The 19,076-nt window shown below is 44.8% G+C and overlaps 1 protein-coding gene across 1 annotated transcript in view; it reads left to right on the top strand.

Moving 5' to 3' along the window:
- The first annotated feature begins 272 nt into the window (after nt 1-272).
- Nucleotides 273-19,076, top strand: part of NHL8 (NDR1/HIN1-like 8) — a 41,005-nt gene continuing 22,201 nt past the window's right edge. The window contains exons 1-4 of the mRNA XM_087383131.1: nt 273-932; nt 2,474-2,551; nt 2,699-3,272; nt 16,793-17,178. Coding sequence (XP_087239257.1) covers nt 405-932; nt 2,474-2,551; nt 2,699-3,272; nt 16,793-17,178 — 1,566 coding nt within the window. The 5' untranslated portion in view covers nt 273-404. The remainder of the gene's footprint in view (nt 933-2,473; nt 2,552-2,698; nt 3,273-16,792; nt 17,179-19,076) is intronic.

Here is a 19,076-nt window from a genome sequence, read left to right on the forward strand (position 1 = left end):
CCAAGCGAGAAAAGGGGATGGGTGGGTGTGCTTATTATACACCAAATAAACACAATATTAAAAAAAGATGGACATCTAGTGCAAGGTATTAAAAATGGCTTTGTGGCCAAGTCAATAGAAGTCTTAAATTGGCGTCGCGTGTTCAGGTCTGTTTGTATACTTCTGGGCAGGGGCGCTGCAGTACGCAGGCGCATGCCGGGGGGTCGGTCGGTGTGTAAGCGCTCTCAATCTCAATTGCTTTTATAAAATTGGTTAGGGGATTCTTGGGTCAGCGCAGATGTAATCGTTTTGTCAATTACGTTTTGCTTTCGATCTTCATCAGATTATTATCCGATCAGAATCACGTGTGTGACCATTGATGCCAACCCAATCGTAATTTTTCACGCCCAACGGCTCGTTGCAAGATGTTGAGCACCCGGAAGGATACAGGACGCCCAGTACAGCTTGACACCGAAACCTTTGCCAGTCCAGCTGAAAGCTATTCCGGTCTTCCTTCTCCAGATCGAGCAGATGAACAAAAAGGCAGACCAGCTCAGCTTGACTCTTTGGCAGGAGCAAGTTCCTTACCATTGGCTAGCGCAAGTCCCGAAGATTCGATTCTCAAAGGTAAAGGAAGGAAAGGCAATCGTAGAAAGACAGTTTGGAAACCGCTTGGTGAAGGTTCTCAAGCAGAGAGTCCCCATGCTAAATTTAAAAACATCGACGCCCAAGAACGATGCACCACAGATTTTGTGCAACCTGAAGAAAATCTTGGCTTTTGTGGACAAGTAACAAACGTTGCATCAGGCAGCACAAACAAAAAGATGGAGGATGAGGACTCTGAAGATGAAAAAGCCATCATGAAACGACTACTGGATCTTGAGCTATCAACTATAGAGTCTAATACATCGCAGCACGAACAAGATATCAACAGGCAGGAACGGTCAGATGAGGTAATCCAAATACAATTTGAAGAAGACTTACAATATATTGGAAGAAGTTTGCCCATCTTCCCCCAACCTTGTTGACTGATTGTGTGAGTGTGTCTGTGTCTCTCTCTCAACCATGAGGCAAGATCTCAAGATAAACCAGCTCTTGAAGTCCTTCTCGAATCTTCTTCGTCTTGTCGTTACGATTTTCCTTTGGACCCCCTCAAATGTTGCTATATGCTGTTTGGTTTATAAAATTTCTCCCACAAAGTTTGCTTGCAACTAAGATTTGCCAACTGATGTCCTTTAATATGTGGTGAAATCTGTTTATCTGTGCATTGCATGAAGGATAACATGGCCTGGCAAAAATTATGGAGTGTTTGATGTGATGGGTTTTGGTCCTCCATGTAAACAAAATAGATGTGTGGTGTGGGCAATGAGGGGAGGAATCTTAGAGATTTCACTCTGTTTCGTTGGTGACTTTGTGTTGAAGTCAAATGGTCATCTTGTTGTCAACATTCTCATGTAACTTCAGCCAATCGAGGTTCATTCTACGAGCTGTAAGTTTCCATAAGCCCTGGATTTTAGCAAATGGACTGTCCTGGCTTATGGCGTTCTCTTGAAAGCTACGTGTGCCCATACACAGTTCCTTGTAAGCATGATTTCATACAGCAAGTAAATTTCTTAGGACTTAAAGAAGCATGGTTTTCGTTACACCCATGGCATCATGTAGTAGCTCAGGTTGGCCTCAAAGGTATAGTTAATTGCAAATTTTCTCTAGTGCTCGCTTGCTCATATCTGGGGATTCTGCATTCTCGAATTAGCCTCATTGCAGTGCTACCACTATTGGTAGGATTTCTGCATTATCAAATTAGTAGGGCTTTCATTGCAGTGCTGCCACCATTGGTTATCAAATGCATGGGGTTTGGCTTTTATTATGGCTGTATTTGCTACTCCTTGCTTTAGCTGACAGAACCTTGCCAAGTTGCTTGCTATGAAATGGCTCAATCCTAAGGCTGCTTACCCAGCAGAAGATTGGTCATAGGTTCTGCAATCTGGAGGTATCTTGGATGAGCTTTGTAAATACTATAAAATCTGCAAAAGTGCTGTAAAGGCTTCAAATCTTGGATCAATGACTGGCTAAGGATAACCGTTTCTTTCTTAGGGGCCACCATCACTTGTAAAGATCGTAAGGAATGAGCCAGCTATGTGCATGTAAGATAATGGTTGAAGTGGACATTCTTGCCGAGATGTCAATAATCCCACTTTACTTTGGAGAAAGTCTTGCAATATCAAATGAAAGAGATCAGAATGACTCATGCAACTGTGTGTATGTATAGCGCCTATGTGCATACATGCATGCACATGTGTGGGTACGTGCGTGCATGCATGTGTGTGTGTGTGTGCGCGTGCACGTGAGAGAGAGAGAGAGAGAGAGAGAGAGAGAGAGGGGGGGGGGGGGGGGGGGGGCTCTGAGACCATAGAGATTGCAAACCTTTTTCTATTCTTGGAGAATCCTATCACTATGAATGTAGATCTTATCTAAAAGACATTTTACTACACAGGTGCTTGCTTTGGAAGCAATATTTGGAGAGAACTTAATTACTTTGGATGCAAACAATAGTGCAGCTCAAACTTATATGGTATGAGCTTTACTATTATAATTTGTAGTATAAGATCTTTACTGTACCACTGTGGGTGATTTCTGACTTGGTCAGTCTCACTATGTTTTCTTGTGTCCCAAATAAAGTTCTTTGTTGAAGGCTTTCTATTTTTATGGGTTTGTGCAGGTATGCATTCATGTTGAACTTTCAACTAGTTTAAATGTTATGGTGAAGCTAGATGGTTACTCAGGCAGATCTCAAGAAGATGTTTCTGAGGTTCATGCACAAGCAGAGGCAGCTAGCAACAATAATTCAAGTCCAAGCTTGGGGGGATTTGTTGGCAGGCTTCATGCATGTACATTGCAATTCTTGCCTCCTATCCACTTGGTGTGTAGGTTGCCAATATCTTATCCTTCTCATTCTCCTCCAGCTTTTGTTCTTTCTGCGCGCTGGTTGACTCAGGGAATGCTTTCAAGTCTTTGCCAAGGTTTGGATGATTTATGGGAGCAGCAAGTAGGGGAAGTGGTGATCTATTCATGGGCTGAGTGGCTTCGAACCAACTGTCTTTCACATTTGAGAATAACTGACGAGTTGGAGCTGCACATAAACAGCAAGGGGACTGTAGACAGGCGGGCATTATCTGGGTTTTCAACCCCTGATATGGACATCCCATGGTTGATCCGGTACAACGAGGACCAGAAAAGTAATGAATTTATCAATGCTCTCCATACTTGCTTCATTTGCTTCACCGACCAATTAGGTAACCTCTTTTTTCTTTACTGACTGCTTGTTTTGCTTTTACAATAGAATAAAGAAGGGAGTTTTGTTAATGTTGTGAATGTTAGAACTACCTAAAATAGTAAAGCTATTTAGTGATATTCCCCAAAGCATCCACACTTCCCTTCTCCTCACCCTCTTTCTTCTCCACATTGGCAAGGTAGGGTTAATTGGCTTACAGAGAGCTCCCGCACTTGGGAAGAGACCTTGGGTTTCCAAGGGATCAGATGGCACGGTACTTGAGATGTTGGGTTGGGATCGACATCTCAATGGGGCTGGCCCTAGAGAATTTTCGCCATGAGCATTTGTATTCCAGCTTTGCAAGCTCTTTCTTGCAAGTAGAGCTATTGTGGTGGACCATGTCTTGTTGCCTATTGCTTGTTACATTGCGTCATGTTGGTGCTTCCATAGAGGATGCATGAGATAGCTTTGCGATTGGTTTGCATTCAAGCCTTTGGGGTCTTGGAACAAAGTAGCATGGGAGCTACTTACTTATTCTTCACACTTTAGAGGCAATTGACTGGGCTTCAGTGACCAAGAAATTTTCTTGTGGCAAAGATATTTCCCATGGAGTATAATGATGTATGTGATCGGCCCTATTAGGCGAGGCTAGGCTACCAAGCACTGGGCACATGGTGGCGCACCTCCCATTTGCTCTACAGTGTCTACTGCTGAAAGCTTGGGCAATACGCCAAGGATTTTTAGAACAAACAGTAGATAACGCAAAAAAGTCCAAGTTTATTCTAACAAAACCAAAGGAAGAGTTGAAGAACGTTGTGAAGGATGAGTTACTCTTCACAGAGGTCCATGAGGTTTCACTTGTATCTACTTCAGATGACACATGAATATGTTGATATTGGAGCGACTCCCCACATGACCCAGCTTAAGGAGTGGTTCTCCTAGCTTGAACCTGTAGCTCAAGAGTTGGTAGTCACCATCAGTGATGATTTGAAGTGCTAGGTAAAAGGCAAAGGTTTTGTTTCTCTCTATTCATGATGGTGTACACAAAACTTTATCTAATGTGCCACCTCTTGCAAAGGATTTTCTTTTAGTCTCTGCCATGACTAGAGAAGGTGGAGTTTGATGACAAGAAGTGCCAGTGAGAAAATGCCCGAGCAATGGTGTTGTGGCACAAGCGCTTCGGGCATGTACCACTCACCACATTGGTGGAGATGCATGAGAAGAATATGGTGACAGGACTTCCAAAGCTTTACCCATATTCTTCCATGTGCACAGCTTGTCTTGGGGGTAAGCAACATCAATAGCCCTTTCCACAAAACCAGAAGAGGAGCACCACACCCTTAGAGCTGGTACACTCTGTGGGCGCATGCCCACAAGATCCTTTGGTGGCTATCTGTATATTCTCACATTTCTAGACGACTATAGCTGGAAGGTGTGAGTGTACTTTCTAAATAGAAGTCAGATGCTTTTGGGAAGTTTAAAGAATGGCCTGCTAAAATGGAGTAGGAGAGCAAGCACTGATTGAAAACCCTTCACACTGATAGAGGTGGGTATGAAGGAGTTCGCAGCATTCTGGAAGCAGAGGAAGATGAAGAGATAGATGAGAGTTGCTCTCACTCCTCAACAAAATGGTGTAGCAGAGCGGAAGAACAGATTCATTATGGAGATGGAAGAACTTGATGAGGATGGGCTTGGCTAAGGCTATTCAGAGAATGGTTCACATCATCAACAGAACAAAGACAAGAACACTTTATGGAGTTACGCCAGAGGTGGCTTATTCAGGTAAAAAGACTTTTGTTGAGCATTTTTTGTGTTTTGGTTCTAAAGCCCATGTTCATATCCTAGATTAGAAGTGGATCTTCATTCGGTAGAGCATGGATACCAAGGGGTATAAGCTATATGATCTAGCTACTATGAAGACATCGTTGTGAGCAGAGATACCGTTGTCAAGGAGGAAAAGCCAATGAAGAGTGTCCAAGCACCCCTCTCTCCACATACAAAGGGGGCTCATAGGATAATGAAGCTCCAGTTCTTTTTACCCTGCCTCCCTCCAAGAATGTGCCCAAATGGTATATCCAGACAGTGCAGGAATCCAAAATGACAGACATTCATGAGTCCAGTGATAAGGTACGAGTCTTTCTCAATGCATTCAGAATCTAGTCCAGGCACATGTTGGATATTTAGATTTGGTATCACATAATGCGAAGCCTTGCACTTTTGAGGATGCAGCCGGGCATTTAGCATGGATGGCAGCCATTGAGTCAGAGTCCATTCAAAGGAATCTGACTTGGGACCTCTTGCCATGCCCACCGAAGCTGAAGATCATATTTACCAAGTGGATTTTTAGGGCTGAAGTACAAGTCCAATGGCATCGTGGACAAGTACGAGGCCAAGTTGGAGGCAAAGGGTATGCTCAGGTTGAGGGGCTGGACTATAAGATAACCATTCGGGATGGTGTTGTCCCTATCATGGTTGGCCACTATTGCAGATGGACGTGGAGTCTGCATTCCTCAACAGGGAGATTCAGGAGGTTGAGCAGCCTCCAAGCCTTAAGGTTAAGGGGAAGCAGTTGGTGTGCAGGTGGAAGAAGGCGTTGTACAGGCCTAATTCTTTTTGGAGTTGATTTTAGGGCTGTGAAACCTTATGGTGGTGCAGCTAAGGCTGCTGGGGGCTGCAGTACAGCAGCAGCCCCCACTGGTCTTTTACAAATGGCCAAGAAGAACATACACGAGGTCTACGCAATTCAATGAAGGGGATTATGAAACCATTCGTTGGTAAGAATGTGCAGGTTTTTTTCAGAGTTGCCTCCTATGGACGAGGAGAGTACTTAAAGCACATTATGAATTCAAAGATCCGTTCATTCAAAATAGTCTAAATAGAGTATTCAAACCATGGAAAGGCTTGCTAGATATGAGGATCTTAGCAGGTGGGGAGCATCCCACATGAATATATCCCAATTATTGCATAGTGCAGATGCCAGGAATACCCTCATTAGGCAAGATGCTCAAAATATGAATACTTTCTTTTTTGAAGAAGAGGAGCGCAGGAAGGTGCGCAGCAGGATAGGGCTAGATCACGATCTAGGTCGGGTGCTTTTTGGGGGGGCCTTGAGGCTTAAAAAAGCACCATCCCTCCAAGTTTGGAGGGTAGGCTTTTGAAAAGCAGGGCTTTACTAAAAGCTTGCTCACCTGTTTATTATATTCGGCCACCTTGCCTTCTACCCTAGCCTGTGGACTATGCAAGCTTCCAGCCCCTCTACGTCCTCACGTTCGGCAGCTAGATACATTGTACGGCCTGCTGCAGAAATCCGTACGGACAGCCAAGAGCGGGAGTCCCGGGTCTAGGAATCTGAGCTGATCGTCAGCTCGGACCAGCCTACCTTCTTCATTGGCCAGCCTTCCCTTCTTCCGTCATCTCATCCCTCTCCAACTTTCACTTCGTCTCTACCTCCTAGCTCCGAGGCCACCTGATTGTTTCTCTTCTCTAGCCTATCTTCTTTTTCAGATCAGATTTCAGTCATGACTGATTCCGTAGACCCCGGGCTTGTGATGGGAGACTAGGATATGAACTACCATGCGGATGATGACCAGGGCCTCTACGATGATTTGATTACGAAGACAACCTTCAGTGAATTTATCACTGCTCTTGATGAAAAGTTCGAGCGAGTTAATACGAATCAAACGGACACAACAACTCCAAGGGATTCAGACTTCACTCTCACTTTTGACTAGCACTGTTCAGGCGCTCACGCATGTGGATGCTTTGGCTTCAGTGTTAGGTCCGAATATTACTCCAGATCCTTTTCTCGGAGATCAGAAGTCTCGTACCAAGGAGGTGGTTGACACTTGGTTGCACAAGTGGCAAGTACACTTTCAGTTTCACCCTTACCCAGATGACAAGAAAAATGTAGCTTGCAAAAGGGTATATGTCCAGGAAGGCTTTATTGTGGTGGAAGGAACTCCGACCCAAGCCTGTAACATGGATAGAATTCGAAGAGGTCTTCAGGAAAGAGTTTTTGAAGGAGGAGGAAGATTACGATATCGTGGGCAAGCTGAAAGCCCTCGATATGTCCAAGCTGCTATATTCGCCCAAGTAAATCACCTTGGGGAGCACCTGTCCTCTTAAGAAAGAAGAAAGATAGTTCGTGGAGAACGTGTATATATTATAAACGATTGAATAAAGTGACAATTAAGAATCGATACCCTCTTCCTTGTTCCGATGATTTGATAGACCGCTTGGCCGGAGCGAAGTATTTCACTAAGTTTGATTTGCGTACGGGTTATCACCAAATCTGTATCTATGCTAAACACATAGATAGAACCGCATTCCGCACTAGGTATGGCCACTACGAGTTTCTCGTATTACCTTTTGGTTTGACCAATGCGCCTGCTACCTTCCAGCAAATGATGAACTATTTGTTTCGAGATTTTCTCGGCAAATTCGTTGTTGTGTTCTTAGATGACATCTTGGTATATAGCCGAACGCTAGAGGATCACATTGGACACCTCCGGATTGTCTTAGTTATATTAAGACAGCATAAACTCTATGCCAAGATGAGTAAATGTGACTTCTTTATGAAGGAGATCATTTACTTAGGACACAAGATTTCTTATGAAGGTATTAGCATTGATCTAGATCGTATCCAGAACGTTTTGAAATGGCCTATCCCTCAGACTGTGAAACAACTTCGTTCTTTCTTAGGATTCACGGTTTTTCTACGGAAGTCTATGAGTGATTATTCACACATCACGGCACCCCTGACCAACATATTGAAAGGTTGTGGATGTAGGTCTACCCAGCTGATCTCTTGGAATGATGCATTGAACAAGGCTTTTGAAACCTTGCAGTTAACTATTAAGGAAGCACCCGTTCTTGCATTACCCGATCCTACCCGGCCTTATGTTTTAGAGGCTGATGCGAGTGATTTTGCGATTGGGCCAGCTTTATTTAGAGAGGGCAGGCCTGTAGCTTTTGAGAATAAAAAGCTAGATGACACCCAGTATTGTTGGCCCACACTAGAAAAAGAACTCTATGCAGTTGTGTATGCTCTGAAGGTTTGGAGACACTACTTGTATGGTTCGAAGTTTCTTGTATTGACCAATCATCAGTCAATCAAGTATGTGTGTGACGGGTCTGAATTAAGAGGAAGAAAGGCTAGATGGGCAAAGTTAATGCTAGATTTTGATTTTGAAATACATTATCGGAAGGGTTCCATGAATAGTGTGGCGGATGCCTTAAGTCGAGTCAAGTTTGTAAATGCTATGTAATTTACGAAAATATCCTCGGACCTATTTCAATCCTTGAGAGGGCTTTGCGCAACTGATAGTCATTTCAGTTCTTATTGGCAGAAAGTCCAGGATGGGAGCTCCATGGTTGACCAAGACTCAGGGATTGTGCCACCTATGGTATAGGCGGCGGGAGGTTAGTGGATGATTAGAAACCGCTTGCTGTTCCGAAATGGAAAGATATGTGTGCCAGATGTTTCGGATCTTTGATCCAAGATTCTCTGGGAGCGTCATGATGCTCCTAGTGCTAGAGATCCAGGTATACATCGGACTCTGTCTCTTGTGAAGCATACCTTTTATTGGCCTAAGATGCGTGCATTTATCGAAAACTATGTGGTAGGTTGCCGGGTTTGTCAGGTTACTAAGGCAGAACGCCTTAGAAGTGCGGGTTTATTACAGCCATTGCAAATCCTGGGTAATAAATGGGAAAGTATTTCTATGGATTTTATTATCGGTTTGCCTAGAACGCGTAAGGGTCATGACTCCATTTGGGTCATAGTGGACCGTCTAACAAAAATGGCTAGATTCTTACCTACTAGAACAACCATCTCAACTGTTTAGCTAGCTCACGAGTTTGTGGAACACTTGTTTAAGTTGTATGGTTTGCCGTCTGACATAGTCACCGATAGGACTCGAAGTTTACAAGTAACTTCTGGACACTTGTTTTTGAGAAGTTAAAAACTACTCTAAGTATGAGTTCTTTCGATTATGCACAATCTGATGGCAGTGCAGAGAAGGTCAACCAATTGGTTGAAGATATGCTTTGGGCATATGTTTCTAAGAGATAGTCTTCATGGGAAGATTATCTACCTATGATAGAATTTGCTTATAATAGTGCAAAGCATTCGAGTACTGGTTAGAGTCCTTTTATGCTTATGTACGGGTTTCAACCTAAGTCACTAGTTATGGTTGGGTTAAAGGGAATCCAAAATGATGCTGCAAAGACATTCTTGCAAGACATGCAAGAAATGTTGCAGTTTGCCAAGGAGTCTATTAGAAGTGCCCAAAATCGGGATAGATTTTATGCTAATACACATCGTTCACCTAGAGAGTTCTCTAAAGGAACGATGGTATATTTGCGTATTCCCAAGGAATCCAAGAGCCCAAGTACTGGTTTGGTTCCAAAGTTATCCCCCAGACAGTGTGGTCCGTTCAAGGTTATTAAAAGAATTGGACCAGTTGCATATAAACTAGAATTGCCTCATGATGTTAAAGTACATCTAGTATTTCATGTCAGTAGACTGAAAGAGGAACTGGGTGCAGATGATCAACTTGTTTCTCCTTAAGAAATAATATAAGTTACAGATTTGACTTTTATTCCACACGAGCCTGAGAGTATTCTTGAATTTCGTGAAAGACAGGTTCATAATAGAACTATCACGGAATACAAGATCAAGTGGAAGGGATGGTTGAGGAGGATGCAACATGGGAGACATTACAGAACCTCCAGAGGACATTCCCGGGTTTTTTAGTGAACTCAGGAGTGAGTTCTTAGAGGAGGGGAAGTATGTCATATGCATGGATTGGTATTTGACGTGTACTGGGTACACAAGACTAGCTCAGGTAGCCTGGGAAGGCTTAGGGCTAGGCAGGCTTGATTCTCGGGTTGAGTGGCAAGGGTACAAACCAGCTAGAGGTCTTGAGGTCTTCGCTATTTTTGGCGCTTGGGGCCTGAGTCTATATAAGGGGCCCATAGGTTCAGTTCTTAGGGAGCCGATGGGAGCAAGTCTGCGCTTGCATCATAGCGTAGCCCAAGGCCCAGCAGCAGATCCCAGGCTTCACAGTGCCACTTGGTGGTATGGGACACCAGGCTGGTTAGGATCTGGTTGGGAGTTCGTGCCAGTAGCTCAGCTCGTGGCTCGGAGGGGACAGCTCTTGATTCGGGATCGCATCCCGTAGATGTCATGGTTGGGTGGTGAGCAGCCTGCTCAGTTTCCTCACATTTGATGTGTTCTTGTGTTTGCTTGCAGATAAGAGGTTTCAGGAGTGCTGGGGTCGTGTCAAGGAGTCAGGGATCTCAAGGAGGAGGTGTTTTTGCTGGGCGCCTGCACGGCCTGTTTTGTGGCTGCATAGGCTGCTCTGAAGCAGCCTATCAAAGAGTCTGACTGCCCTGCCTTGGCAGCAGCACAAGGACCTAGTTAAGGCCCTTTAGGTGAGCAGCGGAGGGGTGATCAGGGGGCAGCAGTAGCCATGGTGAAGGCTTTCAAAAGCCTACCACCGGTACCCTTTCGTAGCAACACGAGAGACTATTAATTGCATCTCTTATGCATGGACAGCATAGACACTCAATTGGATACATAAGAAGTCTTGAAAAAGGAGAACAATGCTATGAGGAAGTCACAAGTCTCATGCTTTAAGGATTTAAACTAGAGATTCAGGAGCTATGAAATTGAGCTAGATTTTAATGACTTCACAGCCCTCAAATCTGACAATGAAGTCTTGAAAATGAATCTAGAAGAGCTCAAAACCAGTCATGGAAACATCTTGAAAGACTCCAAGAAGATAGAGGCCGAAATTGAGGCTACCAAGGAAGCCCATGCCAAGGATGCCCAATTGTGGACGCATTTTGAGAGACTACAGGTCATGAGGCTATCTCGTATGATCCCGGGGAAGAGATGTACTCCCACGATTTCATTCTAGTGCAGTTTGCTGCTGCAAGAACCCTCCTTTCAAATGCCTCATTCCATATCATTGCCTATTTGGAACGAGTCCAGTGTTTTGGCTGAACGGATATAGGCCGTCAAAGACTACCACGGAGGTCCCTATTATCATCTATACAACTTGTAGTTGAGGCCCGAGGGAGATGAGCAATGCTTGTATCCACAAGTCTCTGATGATTCCAACCACTGGCCATTTACAGCCATACCAAGACTCACTAGATGCACAATTCCTATGTCTAATACAGCACAAGACTCATTAGATGATCTGGGATGACCTATTGAAGGTGTATATACATCCATAGGACATGGATATCTCCCGTGGAGCCCATAGTCACAAGAATTGTTTTAAAACTAAATGTTTCAGGGTTCTGAAACATTTCAAAACGTTTCAAAAATAGGACCAGCCCATGCCAAGGATGCCCAATTGTGGACGCATTTTGAGAGACTACAGGTCATGAGGCTATCTCGTATGATCCCGGGGAAGAGATGTACTCCCACGATTTCATTCTAGTGCAGTTTGCTGCTCCAAGAACCCTCCTTTCAAATGCCTCATTCCATATCATTGCCTATTTGGAACGAGTCCAGTGTTTTGGCTGAACGGATATAGGCCGTCAAAGACTACCACGGAGGTCCCTATTATCATCTATACAACTTGTAGTTGAGGGAGATGAGCAATGCTTGTATCCACAAGTCTCTGATGATTCCAACCACTGGCCATTTACAGCCATACCAAGACTCACTAGATGCACATTTCCTATGTGTAATACAGCACAAGACTCATTAGATGATCTGGGATGACCTATGGAAGGTGTATATACATCCATAAGACATGGATATCTCCCGTGGAGCCCATAGTCACAAGAATTGTTTTAAAACTAAATGTTTCAGGGTTCTGAGACATTTCAAAACGTTTCAAAAATAGGACCAGATACACACCTCATATCCCATAGGCATATAAGAGACTGAAACATGCAAAAAAGCATGGTTGTAGGTTGAAACTTCAGATAGAAAGTTCAAAGTTGAGACTTGGCAAGTTTGGTAGCAGATCGTGTTTCTTTGGCAATGAAACATTTCGAAGCTTTTAGAGACATTTTGATGTTTCAACTTCAATGAAACAAGTTCTTTTCCCTCATATGGCCCACCCTTATGGGACCAAGATGGTCTTTCACAGAGAGCATTTCCTCCACTTGAATGAGGAAAGCTTTATCCAGGCACCGGAAAACTTACAGATCCATTTCTCCCCTGTTGTACCGATCACCATGGGCCAGCTTAGGAGCTCATCTCAAGCCACATGACACCATAGAGATTTGTAGGCTTTGCACCCTTCGTGATATATGAGCAGTGTCATTGGCTATCCATACCATAGGTGCTGCACTCTTCGTACAAGAGCTCACCCAACTTAGGTCGAGACTCGTGAGAGCCACCATGGGATAAAAGCCCAAGATAGTAGGGGATCATAGACTTTTTCACAAGAGAAGAAGTGGATGGGAGACATTGAGACCAATACCTTGACTTCAAACAAGCCAGCTCAATAGGAGCACCCACCCCATCAGAGGGACAATCATTGTGACATCCCAATGTCAGACTGCCTCACGTTGCCCATGAGTACATCCTATAGAGAGGAGCAGAGGATGCCAGCAGGAGATCACAAACATGTTCCAAAAACACCAGGACTCTACATGGGACCCTAGTCACCTACGCAGAACTCAGGTTACTCATGCCTGATACATGACATATGACACATGATAGGACATGGCAGGAACTCCTTGCAACACATGGAGTGTCCTCCTGCAGTTTCTAGTTTTATCGAGTGTTTTTTTTGGAGGTGTGTAGGACATCTCTAGGTCTGCCCATGGGGGCTGTACTCTCATGAGGGTTTCAGTTTTTGTGGTCTCATAGGCCTTTTAGGCACATGCCATATAATCTTTCTTTCGTTCTTTCATTTGCTTCTCCCTCCCCCCCCCCCCCTTTTCCGCCCCCCCTCTCTCTCTCTCTCTCTCTCTCATTCCATCTTGCTGTCTGTCCCTCTCGCCAAGTATACCCCTCCACCTCTCTACATGACAAGCAAATTGGCTTGTCCTTATTTTTTTTTTGCCGAAAAAACAGTGCTAATTATATTACTTCGAGAACAAGATACAAGAGGTCAGCTTATAGCTGACGAAATTGGCTTGTCCTTAAGAAGAATCATGTCGATCTTACCAGCATTGGATGTCGGTTTGGATTAGATCCACCACTAATTCATTTGCTTTTTATACCAATGATGAAAATTTTGGCATTTGTTTGCAAATTAAAGAGCTTTATGTCTTCCAAGAGTTTTTTTAATTCATAGTTCTCTTCAAATTGCAGGCCTTGTTGTTTTCAAGTTGTGTTTATTTTCCAAATGTTGTTGTTTTGCAACTAAAAGGGCTTTTTTGTCGTACTAGAGTTCTTCCCTGTACACTTGCCTTCCATTCGGGCATGGATAGGTGAGCAGGATAGAGGGGGCCTCAACACTATACTGGAATGGGGTTAGCCTATCTATATTGAGCCCAAGGCTCTCAAACCATCCACGAGTACGGCCATACCAACACATCTGGTCTCCCTCTGCTGCCAGTGTGATGGAGGAGTAAAAAGCCAACCAAGGAAGCCTATGTCGCCTTGTGGTGCAAGATTCATACTGCCGAATGTGGAAGAGATATCTAATGACCTGGAGTGTTGCATCGTGGAGTGGGGATGTCCCAAACTCAGCCAGAACTATCTAATGTGGAACGAAAGGCTTACTGCGTATCATCCGTGAAAGCATAAGAACCTGCAGCTGCTCAACTCGAGCCACTCCGTCTCTGATAGATCAGGCTCCCAACAAGGGCTGCCATACATACTTGCGGGTCGAATGAGAGAGTCAAAGAGGAAGCACTGTTGATCGCGTTTGGCAAGTGCAGCGTACCCCTTGCTCAGTTGAGCCTGTAGTGCTGGTAGCATCGTAAAGACCGGGCCAGAGAATAGGCCCCCAGGTAGGATGAAACTACCTCCATTGGTAACCCATCCAAAGTAAAATGTTCTCTGTGCTTGGCTGCCCGAGATGTGTTGAAGATCATGACCTTGGTTTTACCAAGGTTGACCTTCAAGTCATGTGTCTCACAGAAAGTATATTGTGCGTCTAGGTGTGATGGAGTCCCTCTGCTGAGGAAGATAGCAGGACCAGATCATCTAGTATCTGGATCAAGCATCTGGCTAGAGAGCAACCAGTTCCCCCTAGGGTCTTGATAAAGTTCTCAAGCTTATCTATGGAGACGCCGAACAAGGCCGGTAACAAAGGACAACCTTGTTTGATCCCAATGGTGCTCATGGTCTCCTCTGTCCACCTTGCATGAGCCCGAACCCTCCCTGAGACTCTCATGAAGTGCCATGACTGCCCAGATGATCTCGTGATCGTATCCCAACTCTCGTATGAGAGAGAGAGAGAGAGAGAGAGAGAGAGAGAGAGAGAGAGATTAATGCCTTCAGAAGCCCTTGCGGGACTATGAGACAAAGCACACACACCCAAAAGCTAAACACAAAACATCAGTTATAGACTGAGAGTCTCTGGGGAGTGCATATAACCACTTCCAAAGTTATTATAGATAAGCTACATGATACTAGGTGAGATAGTCAGCTTGTATTACATCAGTTTAAGACTGAGAGTCCTTGGGTTTGGATTTAAAATCTTTGATAAGTGCTTTTCCGTCTCTGTAGACAGCCCATTTCCCTTCTTTGCGAGCGTCCTTCACTTTGTTCAATTCTATGGACTTCATCTTGAGCTGAATCGGGGTGAGCTCCTCTGATATCCATACCTTGGTGCCTCTCAACTTATTTGTTTGCATGAGAATCTTGGTTCTTGCTTTCCTGTCATTCAGTACCACTTTAGCTTGTGTCCCAATAGGAGCCACAATGGTTATATCCTTTAGGTCCCATTCAATCTAAGGGGTTGCTGCTATGATATTGTCAATTTTTTATGCCAGGCTCCCTTCATGTCGATCTTCAGGTAATCCTCCAGTGCATAGACATCGAGCATTAGCCGCCCTCTTTTCTTGTTCTTCCACCTCTCCATATACCTCACTTTTGTTGATTTTGTTGTCCATTGTTGCTAAGATTTCCTCTTTGATTGATTTGACATCATTGGTAACCTTGTCATGGACTTTGGTTACCAACTGTGGTGTAGGTTCAGCTTCCATGTGTATCTGTAGTACTTCCTGTATGATGTCTTGTTTGCCATTGTTCTCCACTGAGAGAGAGGGAGAAAAGAAAGAAAGATATATTAAAGTCCGCAGGAGGCCTCGCGGGCCTATGGGACAAGGTGACACCAAAGGGGAAAAACTCATACAGGCCACAAGGGGCTGAGGCAAAGAGCGCGCTAAGACACTTCGCTGAGGACTGTGCTGAAATAAAAAGAGCTCAATGGCTCAAGCAAAATTAAGTATAAAAATATATATCGTATCATGTGCTATCTGCTATCTGGAGCAGGTTGGGAACTGGAACTGGAACTGGAACTAGAAACCAAAAACTCAGAAACCAAAGCCCGGCATTGTGGTGGCTCGTCTATGAGTGGCGAAAATGTCTTGAATCTGAGTCTGTCTGACTGTCTCATGCTGTGGTATCGGAGGCGGACATGGTCTACTCGATCTCTGAACCCATTGGGCTATGTTCAGAGTGACCCCTTGTCTCGGGCGGTCTCCTCTGAGGAAAGCTGTGATAGGGCAAACCTCAATGTGCTCTGAGGAAAGCTGTGATAGGGCGAACCTCAAAGCTGTGATAGAGCGGTCTCCTCTGAGGAAAGCTGTGTGCTCTGGGTGCTCTCCGTGTCGTGGATGGCCTCTGCAATCCTCCCTCGAAGATCCACACTGCTCGCATAGCAGCTAGCTCCTCCTCCTCCACCCCACTGCATCCTGGAGCTGACTCGAATGCATAGAAATCTATGACGTGCCGTTGTGTGTGGTCAGCCTTTGCATCCTGTGGTGTGGTCGCCTCTTGCTGCTGTCTGATCTGAAGTAGCAGGGTCTCCCTGTGTCGGCGCATCTCAAGTAGATAGAGCCCAATGCAAACCTGGTCATGGAAGTGGATCAATCGTGACAGTGGGCCGAAGCCACTCCCATCTTGATAGAGGCAGTGGTATCGCCCTTGGATCTCGTAGTAGGCTGGGCAGGTGCAAAGAAAGTGTTCCTTTGTCTCAACCACTCCTAGTGTGCATAGCGTGCAGGTCCGCTGCTCTCTAAGTATACGTGCTGCTCTCTCTGTCTCAATCCTCAGCTGATGGGATGAGACCCGCATCTGTCCAATGGCGATCCTCAATGCCTGTGAGACGCTTCTGTCCTCGAGATATAGGGGTCTGACGATGAATCCCTCCTCTGAGACATTCAGGAAATGATCATGGTAGAACTATGTCTCATGATCGTATCCCAACTCCCGTGAGAGAGAGAGAGAGAGAGAGAGAGAGAGAGAGAGAGAGAGAGAGAGAGAGAGATTTGAATTTTTTTTGGAACATTTAAAGCCAAATGTTTGCTTTCTCTTCTATAAAAACCACAAGAGATCAGGCAGTTAATATTGTATTATCTCTTGATTGTGCTGATTGCTTTTGAAACCAGGTAAAGATATGGTTAGACTCCCATGTAAGCACATGTTTTGTGGTGGATGCTTGAAACAATATGCAAAAATCATTGTGAAGGAAGGAACTGTTAAGAAACTACGGTGTCCGGACACAAGTTGTAGGGACTCTATACCTCCAACTATTCTGAAGGAGCTGCTCGAAGAGGATGACTTCTCGAGATGGGAGTCCTTACTACTTCAAAAAACATTAGATTCAATGGTGGATGTTGTATATTGCCCTCGTTGTGAAACAGTATGCATTGAGGATGAAGACCATTATGCACAGTGCGCAGGCTGTTTGTTCAGCTTTTGCAGCCTTTGCAGGGGACCGCGACATGTTGGACAAGAATGCATGCCAGCAGAAACAAGACTTCGCATTCTTCAGGTGCATTTCTATGAGAGAGAGAGAGAGAGAGAGAGAGAGAGAGAGAGAGTTTATTAAAGTCTTTGAAAGGCTGAAGGTTCTATGAGACTGAAAAAACTAGATACGATGAGCTGAATGGGTAGTGCAACATAAACATAAAAACACTAGTACAAAATGTCTGAGCCCATGGAGAGGATGGAAGCTGTGGTGTGGCATCACGGCGGCGGTCCTCTAGATGCTAGTGGAGTCAAGTCCATGTGAGGTCCTAGTGTATACAGGGCTGCGGCAGCATAAAACCCATGATAGAACACTGGCAATAATCAGTTTGTGTGGTCCACTGTGGTCTCCTAGCTGCAGCCCACCATTGAACAAGTGCCACTGTCACACTCGTCGGCCATGCCTCTTGTTTGGTGAACATGGAGGAAAGATCCCCGACCCTGATCTGTGCATCGACACACTGACAGGTTTGTCTTATCTCTCACTCTGGGCCTTGGCTACACTGTCTCCTTGGGGCCTACTGGTCTGTGCTATCTAGCTGAAAATACTCAGCTAGTGGAATCTAGCTGAGCACCATGATCTTGTCTATATGTCCATTTGGTATCTGTGCCGTATGGCCTCATGAATAAAATCGCCAAGCATCTTTGATCCAGTGAGATAGGAGGCTGGAGAGGAATCTGAATCCATCCTTGAAAGGTAGCGACCTTGGATCTCATAATACACAGGGCATCCAAAAGTAGAGTGTTTTGACCCAATCTCTTGTTGATCACATAGGGTGCAGATGTGACCCACTCTACGTATGCCCTTAGTGTGTCCACTCAATGCGTAATTAGTGTGATGAAACATAGAACTGCTTGACCGATATCTATAAAGAATGACGGAGGTGTATATGTGTGTAGCTTAGTGGGTTGATGAATACCTCTTCTAATATCCGTAAGCAGTGATCTTTGTAGAAGCTGAACTTCATAGGAAGCTGGCTAGGGGCTAACCAGGTCTTGAATGTGTGTAGCTGTACAAGATCGTCCCAGATAACTTGGTTAGCCTCGTGGTGGTAAGTGAGCGGAATAGAAGGGGGGTAATCTATCTATACAGAGCCCCAAACTTTCAAACCATCTGCGTGTATGGACATACCAGCACCTCTAATCGCCCTCAGCCGCTAAAGTCATGGATGAGGATAAGGCTAGCCATTGTAACCTGTGTCTGCTTGAGGTCGAGGAACCATAATCCGTGACTCGCTAGAGTTATGTGATCACATGGAATGTTGTGTCAAGTTGTAATAGAGGTGCCCCAATCTCAGCCAGAATGATCTCATGTGGGACCAACGTGGGCTCAGTCTACTCAGTCCCTCTAAGAAGAGGACTATGTCATCCGCATACAACAGTTTCTATATCATCAAATGTGCTAGCAATGATTCCTTGCCTCCTAGGCGGTCAATAAAGGATGTGATCTCGTCAATGTAAAGTCCGAAGAGAGTCAGTGAAAGGGGGCATCCCTGCTTCACTCCGATCGTGCTCTCAACCAATCTGATAGGCCTCCTAGGGCACATACCTTTGATGGACTCATATAGGCTCATCACCTTCCAAATCATGACCTCTGGGATTTGCATCTCTTGAAGACTCCTAATCATATGAGATTGTGGGACAGTGTTGAAGGCTTTCCGGAAGTCTACAAATCAAGTGTAGACTTTCTGGGATCTCAACTACGCCTTCTCAATGATTGCGGAGTGTTGTCTCCGGAATTGTGCCTGTCCTAGAGCCCGCTGCCCATGTGCCTTCGTATAGCCATTGGTCTCACCGATGTGTAAATATTGGCCAAGGTATGACTAATCATCAAAGTGTGGTAGTTCCTGGTGTCCTTGGGGTTTCTTGCTTTGTATATGGCACAATGGTGGTAGTGTTCCAAGCAAGGGGGAAGCCGTGTTG

This window comes from Dipteris shenzhenensis, chromosome 12 (genome assembly GCF_047967505.1).
Source record: "Dipteris shenzhenensis isolate YYH24624 ecotype China chromosome 12, Dip_SZ_1.0, whole genome shotgun sequence".
NCBI classification, from domain to species: domain Eukaryota; kingdom Viridiplantae; phylum Streptophyta; class Polypodiopsida; order Gleicheniales; family Dipteridaceae; genus Dipteris; species Dipteris shenzhenensis.